At 32.5% G+C, this 17,098-nt stretch overlaps 1 protein-coding gene and 1 long non-coding RNA gene across 3 annotated transcripts; both read right to left on the reverse strand.

Moving 5' to 3' along the window:
• Positions 1 to 369: 369 nt before the first annotated feature.
• Positions 370 to 1,538, reverse strand: LOC140052308 (uncharacterized). Its single transcript, XR_011845619.1, has 2 exons — positions 1,283 to 1,538; positions 370 to 680 (listed from the first exon to the last, which is right to left on the reverse strand). It is a non-coding gene; the product is annotated as an uncharacterized lncRNA (long non-coding RNA).
• A 6,059-nt stretch (positions 1,539 to 7,597) lies between these two features.
• Positions 7,598 to 15,123, reverse strand: LOC140052304 (fucolectin-like). Of its 2 annotated transcripts, XM_072097804.1 has the most exons (6): positions 15,008 to 15,123; positions 12,372 to 12,503; positions 11,896 to 11,988; positions 10,868 to 11,071; positions 8,418 to 8,644; positions 7,598 to 7,829 (listed from the first exon to the last, which is right to left on the reverse strand). In XM_072097804.1, exons 1-5 carry the CDS (start codon positions 15,090 to 15,092, stop codon positions 8,595 to 8,597), a joined length of 564 nt encoding a protein of 187 aa, XP_071953905.1. In that variant the 5' UTR covers positions 15,093 to 15,123; the 3' UTR covers positions 7,598 to 7,829; positions 8,418 to 8,594. The 2 variants fall into 2 exon arrangements, with proteins under 2 accessions (XP_071953905.1, XP_071953904.1); XM_072097803.1 differs by lacking the exons at positions 7,598 to 7,829; positions 8,418 to 8,644 and having other exon boundaries at positions 10,465 to 11,071.
• Between the last annotated feature and the right edge of the window lie 1,975 nt (positions 15,124 to 17,098).

Below are 17,098 nucleotides of genomic sequence, written 5' to 3' on the forward strand. Positions count from 1 at the left end.
TTCCTTACTGTACATTAGTACCCCAAATTGAAAACTTCAGATTCATGTACAGAAATAATAATTATATGTATGCAATAAATTGTGAAATATTTAACTTTTCTATTTGACTTTTGTATTTATACATCATTGTTTTTCAATTTATAGACTTAAGCTAATGAAGACTGGAACAGAAGTTACACCCATACAGCATTTTAAAGGCAACTGGCAGTAGACTTGGTAGTGGAACACAAGATAAATATTGGATGACTATCATAAAGCATTAGGCAAATGTGTTGGTTGTTTTCCAGCTTTTAAAATGTTGTATAGTTTTCATAATTCGAGCAATAACATTTGTATACAGCAATAAATAAATAAAAAATACTACTACAGTACATGAGATAAAATCACCATAATTTTAATGTGTGAAGATTTACAGTACAGTACAGTAAAAAATGAGTTAATTACTAGTATATTTCATTGAATTTCTGCATTATTGTTGACAATTTATTTTCAACTATTAATTGATGTGTTGATTGTGGCATTACAGCAATAGCTTGTCTTCTGTGATTGTTCATCCATTTTAAAGTGTCATAGTAAGAAACGTTCAAATAAATATTGTGAATGTTGCTACCACATTTTGTGTTGATTTCTTCACCATTTTCCACTACTTGCTCATATTGTTCATTCAAGTGTGTTAATACCTATTAAAAGAAAGACATTATTTATTAAAATATGTACATAAAAAGTTTAATTGTGTGAATGTTGGTTTGAACGTTATTGCTTTGGAAGAATTTTCAACATAACGGTACTAAGTACTGTAAAGTACACATTCCAAAAAATATTTAACTTAGATTATTTGGTCATTTTCTCTAAAATAATTACATTATTGGATGTACAGTATAGGCCTAGTTACAATTTTCACAAATTTATATTAGCATTAACATCTAATTAATCATGAAGGAAAAACCAAGCACCATAATCTCTCCTGGCCCTGGTGGTGACCTTATTTTCTATTTTTGGCAGCCATTCACAAGTTTTCGCTTTTTGAGTTTTGCTGCTCTTATGTATAATTTTTTTTAATCACAAACTCTACATAGAAAAGAAAATTAAATGTTTTAAAATGAATGAAAAGTGATATGAATAATGATAAATTAAAGACTATTAATTACTATTATTAATATTATAGTATTATACTAAAAATAAGACGAGTTGGTGGTGTCGAAATTCACACAAGTCACAATAAAACCATGGAGGTATAAAATATTTTATTTTTATACCTCCATGCTAAAACCTTATTCCTTACTCCATGCTCACAGATGAATGTTATAGGCCTAATCCTATTTAAAGCTAGGTTGGCAATAACTATTAATAAGGCTTACAAGTTGTATCTATTAGTATTAGCTAGGCCTGCTACTCACTCAGGGTGAACCCTCACTCAGGCCTACAACTAGGCCTAGTACTACTACTACTACTAGACTAGCTACTACTCTAGGCCTAGCTAGCCAATAGATAGGGGATAGTACACTAGATAGCCAGTACAGCTGTAATGGGCTAGCTAGTGTAATGTAGTTGCCGCCCTCTAGGTAAGGAAAAGCGTGTGCAACATGGACGATGTGAATAAAGTATAATATAGAAGAGTGATAAAACATTACAATTTGGCGACGAGGATAAACGTGAATAAATGAGGATAGATAAATTAGATAAATGAGAATCGTAACTATACCGTCTTATATAAGTTAAATATCGTTTGAATAACCACCATGGCTACGGCGAATAGTAATATGCCTAGCCTGCCTGCATTTGATGTGCACGCCGATCTCGCCAGCAGAGCGACGAGGTGGACCAAGTGGCTGAAGCGTTTTGAGCGAGCCATGGTAGGCTTTGGAATTACAAATGATGCCCGAAAGAGAGCACTGTTGTTATTCTATGGAGGGTTAGAGTTACAAGATGAATTTGACACCCTGCCAGATCAAGATACTGGTGGTGATGATGGTACTTACACATCCCCTTACACACAGGCCAAAGAAGCCTTGACAACACATTTAACCCCAAAAGGTAACATTGATTATGAAACGATAATTTTTCGGAGAATGAATCAGGAGCCTAGTGAGAAAATAGACCAGTACTGTAGTAGACTGCGTCTACAGGCTGTTAAGTGTAATTTCAATGACATTACCAGAGAAATTAAAACACAGATAATTTCAGGATGCAAAGACAGCCGATTTAGAAGGCGTATCCTAGAAAAGGAAAGAACATTGACACAAATTCTTGATTTAGCACGGTCTGTTGAGTTGTCAGAAAAAAGGGCAACAGAGGTTGAAGGAAATTCATCCCAATCAGCTGTAAATGCGACAACAGAATCTGTGAATGCGATGAAGTTTACAAATCGTAGCCGTTCAAAGAAATATAATGGTACAAAGAATCAAAGTCAATATAATAAATCCACTTACAAACAAAAGTCAAAACCAGCAGGAAAATCATCAACATGTAGAAAATGCGGTTTGGCATACCCACATGAGGCTGAGTGTCCAGCAAAAGGTAAAATTTGTAATTCATGTGGTAAACAAGATCATTATGCACGAGTTTGTTTCACGAAAGGCAAACAACAAGTTAGCAGAGTGGAAGAACAGGTGTGCAGTAGTGGTGCAACAGGAGATACAGATTATGCAACAGATCCAGAATATGCTTTTGTTCTCCCAGGACCATCAAAAAAGTTACCAACATGTGATATGATAGTCCACTGTAATAACAAGGTACAGATGCGAGCACTTGTAGACACAGGAGCGTCAGTGAACGTGATGGATAGTGTTTCATTTGATAAGATAGTACCCAAGCCAACAATTGACAAACACAAAACAGAAATCTTTGCATATGGAAAAGCAAATCCACTGAAAGTAGTAGGAATTGTTAAACTCAAAATATCCATTGAATCCACACAGAAGTGTATAGAGACTGAGTTTTATATAGTACATGGTAATACAGGAAATTTGTTATCATGGAAAACATCTCAAGAACTAGAGCTTGTCAAACTAGCGTGTGGAATTGGTAAGAGTGAAGATAGTGTTCCTCAATGTATCAATGACTACTCAGAACTTTTTAGAGGTATTGGTAAAATCAAAGATGTAGAGATCAAGTTACACATCGACACAACAGTACCAACAAAGGAACAAAAACACAGGAGAATACCATTTCATGTTCGTGCTGATGTTGATCGAGAGCTGAAGCGATTATTAGAACTTGACATCATAGAGAAAATTGAAGGACCAACACCGTGGGTCAGTCCAATCGTTGTAGTACCGAAGAAAAATGGAGTTCGTTTATGCGTTGATATGCGTGAAGCGAACCAAGCTATCAAGAGAGAAAAACACCCAATACCAACGTTAGATGAAATTGTATCTGATTTGAATGGTGCATCAGTGTTTAGCACATTAGATTTGTCATCGGGATATCATCAATTTTCACTCCATCCTGAAAGCAGATATATTACAACGTTTAGCACACACGTCGGTTTGTTTCGTTACAAACGGTTGATGTTTGGCGTGAATTCTGCCCCTGAATTATTTGCAGCTGCAGTAAGAAATTTATTGAGCGGGTTAAATGGATGCAGAAACATATCTGATGACATAATTATTTTTGGAAGGACAAAACAAGAACATGACATAAACCTTAAAGCAGTTCTTGAAAGATTGAAGCAATGTGGAGCAACTTTAAATAAAGAGAAATGTTGTTTTGCTCAACCAAAGGTTAAGTTTTACGGACATACATTCAGTAGTGACGGATTAGCTGCTGATACACAGAAGATAGAAAGTCTCAAGAATGCTCCACGACCACAGTCGGCAAGTGAAGTAAAGTCCTTGTTAGGTATGGCTCAGTACTTGTCACGGTTCATCTACAATTACGCTTCGATTACAACACCATTGCGAGAGCTTACTCATCAAAATAGCCAATGGAAATGGACAGGTGTTGAAGAACAATCATTTAAAGATCTAAAGAAAGCTTTAATTAGTTCTGATGTAATAACTTACTTTGACATTAACAAGAGAACAAATATTCTAGTAGATGCAAGCCCTGTAGGCCTGTCAGCTATTATGTGCCAAGATGGTAAAGTGATAGGATATGGAAGCAGAGCATTATCCGATGTTGAAACGAGATACTCACAAACCGAGAGGGAAATGCTAGCTGTTGTATACGGTGCTGAACATTTTCATTTGTACGTATATGGTGCAAAGTTCAAGATAACAACGGATCACAAGCCATTACTAGGAATCTTCAAAAGTCAAAAACAGATGTCCGCAAGGATTGAGAGATGGCGATTGCGACTAATGCCATATGATTGTGAAGTGATCTATAGACCAGGTATTGACAACCCTGCAGATTACTTGAGCAGACATCCTACTTCAACAGATACACAGACAGAAGTTAGTCAAGATGTTAATATGATAGGAAGTTATGTAAACTATGTTGTACAGAACAGTGTTCCAAAGGCAATGACCAAACAAGAAATTGAAATAGAGAGTGATCGTGATGAAACATTCAAGAAGTTGAGGAAAGCTGTTGAAAGTGGAAAGGATAAAGATTGGAAACATCCTTTGTTGGAACCATTTAAAAATGTGAAAGATGAAATAGCAGTAGTAGATAAAATCATATTACGAAGACATCAGATAGTTTTACCAGAGACATTGAGAGGAAAAGCTGTAGAATTGGCTCATGTAGGACACCAAGGGATCGTAAAGACTAAAGCATTGATACGTGAAAAAGTGTGGTTCCCTGGAATAGATAAAATGGTAGAACGACAGGTTAGAAAATGCCTAGCATGTCAAGCGACTGTATCTACGAATGCAGAGAAACCAGAACCATTGAAGATGACAGAATTACCAACATTACCATGGACTGAAGTGGCAGTTGATTTTAAAGGACCAATGCCAAATGGAAAATATTTGCTTGTTGTATATGATATGTATAGCAGATTTCCAGAAGTCGAGATAGTTCAGTCGACATCAGCGAAAGCAACTATTCCGAAATTAGATGCGATATTCGCAAGACATGGCATACCTAATATACTGTAGTATTGTCAGATAATGGACCTCCATTTAACAGTCATGAGTTCGAGCAATTTGCAACATACCAAGGGTTTAAACATCGAAGAACGACTCCATTATGGCCGAGAGCAAATGGGGAAGTTGAAAGATTCAATCGGACATTAACCAAAGTTCTTCAAACTGCAAGTGTTGAGGGAAGAAATCCGCATCAAGCGTTATATGAATTCCTCAGGCAGTATCGAGCAACCCCACATTCAACCACAGGGAAAAGTCCAGCTGAACTATTATATGGAAGAAAAATAAAAATATGTTTTCCATCACTGACTAAAGTAGACGAGAAGAATGATGTAGAAGTTGCAAACAAAGATAAAGAACAGAAGAAGAAAATGAAAGATAGCGGAGATATGTATTTGCATACAAAAGAAAGCGATTTGAAAGTTGGAGACAAAGTGCTTGTAAAGCAACAAAAGAAGAATATGTTAACAACCCCGTTTGACCCAGATCCGTATATTGTAAGTTGGAGAAAAGGAAATGCTATAATTGCAGATAGGAATGGTATAAAAATTAGAAGGAACATTTCTCATTTCAAGAAAATAAACATTTTTAATGATTATGAGTCAGACGTCGATGATGATGTAGTAGAAAGACCCCAAGATGTAAATGATCAACAAGAACCAAGACGACCGCAAAGGAATCGACGAATGCCCGCAAGATATAATGATTTTGTGTTGGACCAATAAGTTCGAAAATAATGGAAACAAAGGATATGGACATTGTTGAGTTGATTCACATTTTGATGAACATTTAAATTTGATTTTGAGCAAAGTTATTGATTTCGAATTATTGGATAAGAACATTGATTATATTTGTGACAAGAGACATTGATAAACAGTAAAAGACAATTTGAACATTTCTGAGAATTTAATTAGTAAACAATAATATATCTTGATAATTGACACTATGCAAGTGATGGAGAATTACTTATAAAAAAAATATATACACTAATATGAAGCATAACAATCAGAGTATTAATAATTAAATAAGCTAGTCAATATGATAAAAGTTAATAGTTAAAATGTTAGTTAATATTCAGTGTTGTATTTGATAGTTGTAGAACTTATCTAAAGTAAGGAGGGAATGTAATGTAGTTGCCGCCCTCTAGGTAAGGAAAAGCGTGTGCAACATGGACGATGTGAATAAAGTATAATATAGAAGAGTGATAAAACATTACAGCTAGGCTTCCTATACTAACTAACAAAGCTGCACCATAGAAACTACATTTCTTACTTACCAATCTGCTAGGGCCTAGCCATAGTCTTTTCTTCAAGTAGGAGTTGTTTTTGTTGTTGTTAAACTACAGAACTTTCCCACCGTCGTCTCGCCATATCACGTCGTATTTTTTTTCTGATGACCTAGAGGTCACATACACGCACAAGAATCATACAATATGCATAATTCATAAGCTAATTCAGGTCAAGGGTTAAATTAAACCGGAAGCCAGCTGGCTGCCAGCCAACCGACTTCCGGTTGACTATTTTTTACTTTAAATTACGATTTTCTAAGGTAAATAATTTTTTTTTTGATCCAAATTTTTTTCAAAGTGAATAACTTTTATGTATCATTAAAATGGCCTTTAAAAAAAAAAAAATTTTTGTTCAGGGGGACAATACATCTTTAACATATCTTTATTGATATGTATAATATGAACATAGCAAGTAGACTAACAAGTAGGCCTACAGTAGACAGACAGAGTTATAAACATTATCAGTAAGATTTAAAGATATATGGATAATAATAGTGCACAAATTAGATTATATAGACAGTACCAGTCCATCATTTCTTGTACAAATAGGTTTCGCAACAGCTTCTATCCAACTGCTATTAGGGCACCAAACAAACAAGTGTGACTTTGTTTTGTCGAGAGAATGTTATGTATTTGTGTCTCACAGAAACACAATCTCTATGTAAAAGGTAAATGTAAAGGTATTTATATTTGTCCTCAAGGAAATTCGGATTAGGCCCTCCACGGACCCACGGCAGCCAGCAGTGCAGCGCCTACCATATCAGCACACCGGGAGACGATCCCCTAGTCTTTTCGAATAGTGTACCAAGTTCTTTAACGTGCACTGTTAAGTACACGGGACCAACGGCTTTACATCCCATCCGAAGGATGAGGCAATGAGAGTATTAAAGCATCTTGCGTAAGGATGCAATTAGTATGGTACAGATAACCTCGAAACCATGCCTATCACATGCTAGTCCGATATTACCATTACACCATCACTCTCCAGTATATACAGCACCCGTTGCGATTTCTAGACGGTCTCCCATCCAGAACGCAACCGGGCCCAACGTTGCTTAACTTAATGTATATTGTATTATATGCAAATGACATTAATAAATGGAAATAATGTTTCAATGAATGAATTATGCAAAATGACAGTTGGGAAGCAAAATTGTATCTATCTATGTAAAAAAGTTTGATAAAAATGGTTTAGACAATGTGACTTCACAATAATCAATCATAGCAGATAAGTAGACAATACAATGATGATACAATTTAAAAGCATATCCTAATATAAAATTGATAAATTATGTTTGTATCTTTAAATAGAGTAAAGTCATGAAATATTAAAATGTCATGACTGGTAACAATTCTCTAGATTTAAACTTGTGACTTCACAATAAGCACCAATCAAGACCACAGAATACCAGCTGAGTAGTTCAATAATTGATGGATTATACAGCGTGAAGAAGTTCAATCAACATATCCACTAACATCATCATTAACTTGTTGAAGTCATACTTCTTCTGCAATTCAATGTTAAAAAAAATAATGATAAAAAAATGGTTAAATAAACATGAGTTGTGTATGAATGTATACATTATGTAAAAAGTTAAAAAAAAAAGTTATTGTCCCCCAAAACATAAAAAATGAAGATTAAAATCAGACTTTGAATAGGTTATTTTGTAGTGTTAATAAAGTTATTTTCGTAATTTTTTCAGCTAAATCAATATTTTTTTATCCAAGTTTTGGTCAAGGTGGATAATTAATATGTGGCATTAAAATGGCATATACTACAAACAAAAACAAAAAAAAATTTAATAAAGCAGCCAGTCTGTCCAACTATTTCTCTTGTTGATGATCCTGTTTAGGGTACCTGTATGCAATTATTGGTGTCAAAATAAAAAAATAACGTAACAGGCACACTGCATCATAAAAATGTTATATTGTATTACACATTGACATGAGTTTAGAAGAACCTGTTTATTCCTGATTGGCATTTAGTGAAGGGTTTATTTCTCATTGCTGATGTTGAATGTGTGATATAAATAGATTAACTTTTTAATGACTACATGACAAATGCTTCATACCTATTTGAATAATCTAATATTCACCTCATGATTACTGTTTCAAATCAGTATATGTTGGCTCCATTGATGAGTATGTGTGTAGATCTTGATATCCAGATTCTGGCCTAGGTAGTGGTGCTGTAACACTGCCAGGTGTTGGCAGGTTTATCTCATATTCTGTAGCAGCTGGTTTCATTGCAACATCATCATACGTAGGCATGTTCATCGCTGTGGTATCATCCTTTCTCTTGTTCTTCTGAGAATAATAGAACCTAAGATAATGCATTAGTGCTAGGTCATTTTAAGTATTGTTTAAACAAATCTTCAATATTAATGATTGTCCTTTATTTTCATTGCAGATTTGTTGGTACTTTTGAAAGGAGGTATTTTCAAGCAAAGTGCACATACACTCTACTATGAAGTATTAGTAAAATATTAAGCATCCCGCATAATTTAAATTTAATATTTTGAAGTATTATTAAATGTGTATACATGTATATTTCTTTTTAAGTACAAATAGCACAAGAAATAACACAGAATACAAGATTTTGATTAGAACGGAGAATTTAAATGAATTATATAATTTATTGAAATACACAGTTAAATTAAATAAAAGTAAATATTAGATTTTACCTATCGAATTAAATAAGCTGTAAAAAAAGAAGAAATAACTTAAATATTTAGATATCAGATTTCATGTGCTGCTTCTAGTAGATCATAACAGGATTTAGTAAACAGTTTTGAAACCAGAGAAAAAATTGTCTACAGTATAAGCAAATTATACAACCATTTTAAAAGGAACTTCCTGTGCATTTGTATTGTAGAATCCAGCTAAACTTTCTAAAAGTTTGTAAAATAAACAAGTATTTGCTACTGAAAGTTTTATAAATGCATTTAGGCCAAGAGAGGCTCAAATCACCGCATATTTTAAAGCAGAAAAGTAATGAAGTTGAGCATAATTTCTAAAGAAAATCTACCATTAAAATATGATTTAAAACATACAATTCTACATAATAAAACTACTGCTACATTATGAAGCTTCTAAATTGAATTGAGAAAGAAATAATCAATCAACCAATAGTTCAATAGAAATAATTTAGAATGTGAGAGCCTGGAAAACAAATAGAAACAACACCTGCAATAAAAGATCAAAACTGGAAACATCACCAAAATGATGACAACAAGAACAATTATTACTGCTATCAGGTAACCTGGTACTGTGTTACTTGATGTGTCTTCACTGCCTTCAAAAGTAACATACTTTAACTGTTCAAATGCATGTTACGGGAAAAACGTTATTCTTTTACTTTCTGATCAGCCCAGTACAACATTACCACGCCATTAGTAAAGCAAACCGGTCTTAAATGTTTGAACAGGCACATCACAGGGTCAAGGGGTGCAAAGATAATATTTTTGTCAGTTAGCTTAACGAAATATATATAGTCTTCAGGACCTCATTCTCAGGTTTTGGAAAATTGCACTTCGAAAAGGTAGTAACAGTAAAAATTGCTGTCGGACTACGGCTATATTCCTACACTTTATCAGTGGTTTACATTATTTTATTCACTGATCTCTTCTGGGAATTCCCCTATTAAAAGCACAAGGGTGTAAACAGTTTCAAAGGAGATGCAATGAATAGTAGGTAATGCTTAGACTGATGAACCCAGCAGAGTTTAACTAACCTACAAACATGTGTTTTAAGCAGTAAAAACAATTACACTGTATTCCTTGTAGTGATCTAATTCATTGTGAAAATGGTTTAGTTCAGTATAGATGTTTTCAAAATTGAACATTTTTTTTCATTAAACAATAATAAGCAGTTGGGTGGGACAACAGTATACAATTCTTAAATACATGGCTGGGGTACTAATTTGAACAGCTTTAAAGAGGCTGAGCTTTAAGCACTAACATTGTATATTGCATATTATAGTATATAGAGAGTGATTCATTGGTTGGGGAGACATGGTAACAAGACTAGTCTGAGTACTAGGACAACTAATTCTAGATAATCAAAATAAGATACTGTACTATATTTTTATAATAATTATACTCATCAAAAATATTTTTAATTTTACTTAAATACCCCATAAATTCAAATAAAGAATCGTCATCTTTTTCATACGGCATATAAATATTAATCATCAAGGTACTTTCCCTATCGTCCCTACTATATTAAATCGCAAATGTTTTATTAGTGGTATATTATATATAAAACATGAAACAAATATTTCAATACTGAGTAGATAAAAGAATAAAAGATAAAATAAAATGTTAAAATGTAATTTTACATACAAAACACAAATTGGATTTGTCTCATTTTGTGACAAGAATCGCCAGTTTTTTTTACCCTGATATTACTATGTGAATTCGAGAAGCATCTGTGGGCACGACCTAGATGGTACGCAAACGAACCATCTAGTTATAAAAATTCATTACTGAATGACTACAACGATCACAGGATAAATGTCTGAAAGTAAAAATAATGTAATTTATACCTCCATAAACCAGTACTTCACACAAAGTGATCTCGTTACTGTTCTGTTGATATAAAGCGACATAATCTCCAATCAAGGGTGGATTGCAGTATACAATGTAAACACCTGGAGTAGATGTTGTTGAAGTTATGGATCCACATATGCCATTAGGATCAAAGGACAAACTTCCACTACTAACATAGACCTCAATACCAACAACATTTTCTGAAACACAATAACACATAAAGGTGTTGCTAATCAGTCATTTGCGACATACTTTCAAAGTACTACATGGGTTAGGCTTTTGTATACCATGTACCGTAGAAGAGACAGTTTGAATTTCTGTTGAGAGAAATTTTTTTCAATCTCAGATTTTCATATCTTTACCATTTTATAAATTATTTATTCGGTGAGAGATGTACAGTAAGCTTGTTTTCGAGTCAAAGTTGTATTTTAAAATCGTTAAAGTTGAAAATAAATATCAGAAATGATGATCAAGCCGGCCTGTAAATATTTACCAAAAGATCTTTGGAAATCGTTTCAAATTGGTTTAGCACTTCTGACTTTAAGTGTTGCTGGGACAAACCACGCACGGTCACTTACAGGACATGTTTTCAAGAAGGATCAGTGCTTACATATTTTGTTCACAAACTACACAATAACCATTTGATTGATCAGTTTTAACAATCGATCAACTGCAATCATTCAATTGTTTTAAATTTCTTGTGGTGATTATACTGTACCCTGTCAATTGTTAACATTTCAGTGATTCTAACTTTCAACATAATGCTTTATTACCCCTCTTCCTATAAAATCGTTCAATCTGATGTACTCAACGCAATTCAATGCAACTCAACGTTGACTGGAAAATACGTTTTGGCTTCTTTCATTAAAAGACCAAAAAAAAAAGTTTCTAATCTAGAACATGGAAAAATACAAATCAATTGAAAAACAAAGAGTACAGTAAAGCAGTGATAGCAACATCTAATATAATCAACCTATTTTAATTTAACTGTGGAACACTGTAACAAATAGCTACATAACTATACCTTCATATTGAGTTACTGAATATACTAAAATATAGTCAATGCTGTACATATCTCCTAAATTAACATACCAATACGGGGTTGTGTTTTCAGAAACTGAAAAATATTAAAAATAAATAATATTTAGTCAATTGTGTGTCACAAATAACTTATTATTTCTTTATTATACTCTGTATAGACCATCAATATTAGTATACTGTTTTTAGTGGTACAGTTTACATAAAAGTAAACAAAATTACCAAAATTGCAAATAAATAATAACAAATATATATATAAATTTACAAAATTACAGATAAAAATAAATAAAAATCTAAAAAGTATTTCTAGGTAAATAAAAAATTAAGAGCATAAAATAAACAAAAAATTAATGATAAATAGTAGGATCTCAAGTATAAAAAACTATTATATCTCAAACTTTTGTTGAAATGTTAATTTTAAATAAGCAATTTGTTTAGTCACCAATTTGGTTCATTACTTACCAAATGTACGTGAACAAGAACCAGCTAAGAAGTCCATATTATTGTTACCATCAACAGCTAAACCAGCATTATAGGATGTATCACCAGAGACGTAAGTTGTAGTCTGAAAAGCAGGCTTGCCAAATGACAAAACTGTGGTAAAGAAGATATGTGTTAGACACTGCAATAAACATTACTTTATACATCAGGTCATTCGTTGTCTGAAATGTATGTTCTATGGTATAAATGATAAAAATTACATTGTACAGTACTGTACCCTAATTTCTTTGCGTTGTTTTTGTTAGAATCAACTTTATTTTCAAATATAGGATTTAAATATTTACAATAAATGTAGTTTTATTTGTGTCTTCAAAATAGACCAAAAATATAGGGAAAATGTCTAAACATTTTCTAACTGAGAATATAATATTAAGGCATTCAAAGATATTGTATTGTTGTACACAAAAAGCTTAACAATTAGTACTGATTATTGATTAGTTGCATCTAATTAATAATTTAATATTTTAAACAACAGGCTGAATTTGTAATATTTTAACAAATAAAACGGCTATATAATGGCTATTTTATTATGGCATTTTTTTAATGATATATATTATAAGACTGGACCTACCGCCCGGACCAATTGTTTCCAAGCCGGACTGTAGGTCATCGTCTATTATATAGGGGGGTTAACCATTATGACTAAAAATAATTTCCACAATTATTGATTACATTTTTTAACCAAAGAAATTAAAATGACATAAACTAGTATTATATGAACATTTCCAGACTTTGTAATAATTACCATCTATTCATTAAACAGGTCACAGAAAAATAAACATAACCATTAACCGAGTGATAAATGGTAGATCCCAGCTCGCTGGCATTCAAACATAGGTATCTTAATTTGGCAATTGTGAATATAAAACACAACATATAGAACTAAATAACACCTATTAATAATTGTTCCTTATATATCAAACATTAGAATGATATAAACATTAAAATGCTACTTACAATTATGTAATGAAAAATTAACCCCAAACTTAGCTACAATCCAAGTGAAGGCTTGATAACACAGGCAACCCCTATTTGAATTTTGCTGCGTTTTTTAGGATTTTTTAGATTTTTTCAAAATAGATTTTGCTATTTTGACACAGTTTATTTTAAGCCATTGCTCATAAGAAAAGTATGAAAGGAATCTATGAATATTCAGAATGATTGATGAAATACTGTACAAGTGATCTTAAATTGAAAATAAAATACTGTGGGGCTTTAGAAAAAAGGTAAAAAATTGACCTCACATTGACAGTGGGCAATGGATGGTGAGTTATAAAACGTAAAATGACACATACTTTTTGTAATATTACAATTTCAAACATATATCATAATGTTCAGTATTGTCTACAGTTTATTTTGAGCTACTATCCAAAAGAATCCGATTTATAATAGCCGAGATATTTAGGTGGGAACATGAAAATCAAGTGTTTTGTAGAATATCACGATGCGAAATCAGTGGTATTTATGTGTTGAGGCAATTTAGCTATTTCGTTGCTCAAGAGATTCATGAATATGTTTTTTTCAATAAAAAACATACAATAAGATATCACAATAACAATGTTAGCATATATTATTATAAAAAACCCTGTCGTAGATATAGTAGCCTATGACTCGTATTTAAAGTATTACATTTTTATAAACTATACTGTAAAATTTGACATTTGTCCCAAAAAAGACTTGATTGAATTTTTTAAAGCCCCCTTCCCTACGTTTTTTAGATCTAATTTAAGATCACAAACTATATTTAATGTAAAAATAATACTATATGGTCCTATTGCGATAACTTTTTTCGTCTTTAAACGGTTAAAAATGTGAAAAATAAGTCGATTCTAATAATTATAGCGGCCCGCTACAAATCCCAAAATGCATTTCGCGCGGATTGATATTTTTGTTTTTCTCCTGTAATTCGCTTTTCGCCCACTTTTCGATCGATCGTGAGGCCAAAGCAAATGGAAGACTGCTAACTTTTCCGCGAAAATACCGGGTTTTCCCCAATTTGTATCAACGAAGTCTGGCAAAAATAGAAAGACAATTAATGCAGCAACTATACAACGTCAGGCTAGGTATATAGCTAGCGTACGATGTTCGTACGTTACCGATGTTTACCAGCTAGGCCTACAAAACTAAGCCTAGCTATAGGCTAAGCCTAAGACCGTCCACGAGAGGTCGATCACCGCAAGCTACTTAGGTAGTGCATTGTTTCTCACTTTTTATCATAATTTACCATAAAACGTACATTTAAGACAAGGAATGACATGGTTTAATGTTTTTGAAGTGATATATATGTATTATTTTCCAAAAAACGTCCAAAATTGCAGGTGGTAAGGGGTCTTTAAACATACAAAAATCAAAACCTTATCAGTTAAACCTTTGGCAATGACAATATATATTTTGCACTATTCTAGCTATGCAAACAGAGCTATGTCTAGGCCTACCTATTATTAGTAGGCCTGGCTACTTCATATTATAGAGCATGACTCTCAGATGCCAGTGTAGTAAAGGTGAATTAATTACAATAGCTACTCCCCTAGGCCTACACTAGGCTATAATAATAGTACAGAATTAGAGTAATAGTAGGCCTATTTAGTAATACTCACTACTGGTGCTTTGTTGAGATAAACAAATGAAGCAATGCCTACTAAGTAGAAGTAATAAAAACAGCCTCACTTCGTTATCAAACATGGTGCTTATACAAATATTTAAAAAAGCAATGTTTACATATTTTTTTTCTTGATTGTTTTATATACCACGTAGCCTATTCTTTTTTGCATGGTATCAAGTATTATTTCCGGGTTTAATAGCGCCCTCACTGTCTACATGATACCAATTCTTCTTGGAGACTCTTCTATGATACCACCCAGTACAAAAACATTGATATTAAATTAAACATGATTATATAGTAAATATATTAACTAATATATATTATATATATATATCACTATTATAAAATACATTATTATTAAATCAAAATACTGGCATTAATTTCTCAGATGCGTGGTAACAGAAAAAAACTTTAAAAGTCAATCAAATTAAAAATTATATTCGAAAAGATTACAGAGAAACTTAGAAACAGGAATAATAATTTTGGTTGTGAGATTCATATGACCAACTATGAACATCTCTTTTGAGGGTTTTGCCCGGAGTGTCTTCATTAAAAAAAATTAATTGTCTCAACTGTTATGTTGTGCATCTTTCTTGAATCCTAGTGTATTCCTCATATATTTATTTATTTATTTATTTCTTCTTTTACAACAAAATGAGACAATCCTATATTTACTCATAGTTATGTTATTTTAAATCAACATATTTTAAGTACACAATGCTATGAAACAATAATCATCAGTATATGGAGATAATCTGAACATAAAGTTTCTGTCAGATTAATTTTTTTTTCATTGGAACTTGAATATCATATTCCCACACTAAAATTAAAATATTTTTCCGATCATTAATTTAATGTTGTTGCAGTTTAGTTTCCTTCTTAAAATTATTCATTTTAATAATCAAAGGACTTTTATTTATATTATTTACTTTTATTAAATATTCCTGTAATTAATCTTATTATTTCACAAAATGGGGTTATAAGAACTGCGCTGTATATGCCCAAGGAGGTTGCTATGAAACAGTATCAAAATTGTTTGCAACACCAATACTAATTTCTTTATAAAAAATGTATTTATTATACAAAATAAGTACTATTCAAAAATTATTCAAATATATTGTATTTTCTGACAAAGATCTTCTGCATTTGAATTCACATAAAGTCTACCATCAATTAACAAGTGAGTTATTCATGTGTGACCATGTCACTTCACAATAAGCATCAGTCATATATAGGATAAGTACACAAAATAAAATTAACTGTTCTGCTTTATTTAACAATTTATTTTATTGTTTACTTGTTTCCCGTACACTTTCGTCTACGGGATCGAGGCGAAGCACTCAGTGCTTAAAAGCCCCTCTTAGCAATAAAATCATATTCTATATAGGGTGAAAACTTCAGCGGGTGGTTAGACCATGCGACGTTAAGTTTTGCTTTGAACAAGTTCACCGTAGCACATGAAACTACATCCGTAGGCAGAGCATTCCATAAGAGAATAACTCTCCTGGAGAACGTGTCCCTCCTAATATTAAGACGAGAGCTTTTAAACTTGAGTTTATATGGGTGTCCACGGGTCTGAGATTCTAGATCAAATTCAAAAAATGTGTTGATCGAAATACGATCGAAACCTTTAACTATCCTAAAAACTTGGATAATATCCGCTCTCTGCCTTCGTTATCTCATGGTAGGAAGACCAAGAATTCTCAAACGTTGTTCATAAGGAATATTACGGTACCTAGGAATCAATCTTGTTGCTCTTTGCTGGACCTTCTCTATTTCATCCTGATCTCGTTTTCTAATAGGATTATAAACAGTGTTACAATATTCAAGCGTTGGCCTGACAATAGACTTATACAGCTTCAAAAATCCATCTTTATTCAAGAATTTAAAAGATCTATAAATCATTCCTAGTTTCTTATTAGCTCTTTTACAAATATCCGCTACATGCAAATTAAAGATTAAACTAGGATCAAAGGTAACACCTAGATCTTTCTCCTGCTTTACCTCATGTAGTAAATTACCAGCCATTGAATACAAGAAATTGGGATTATCACGACCATAATGAAATACCTTACACTTAGTGTCA

Source organism: Antedon mediterranea, chromosome 6 (assembly GCF_964355755.1).
Source record: "Antedon mediterranea chromosome 6, ecAntMedi1.1, whole genome shotgun sequence".
Classification (NCBI taxonomy): Eukaryota; Metazoa; Echinodermata; class Crinoidea; order Comatulida; family Antedonidae; genus Antedon; species Antedon mediterranea.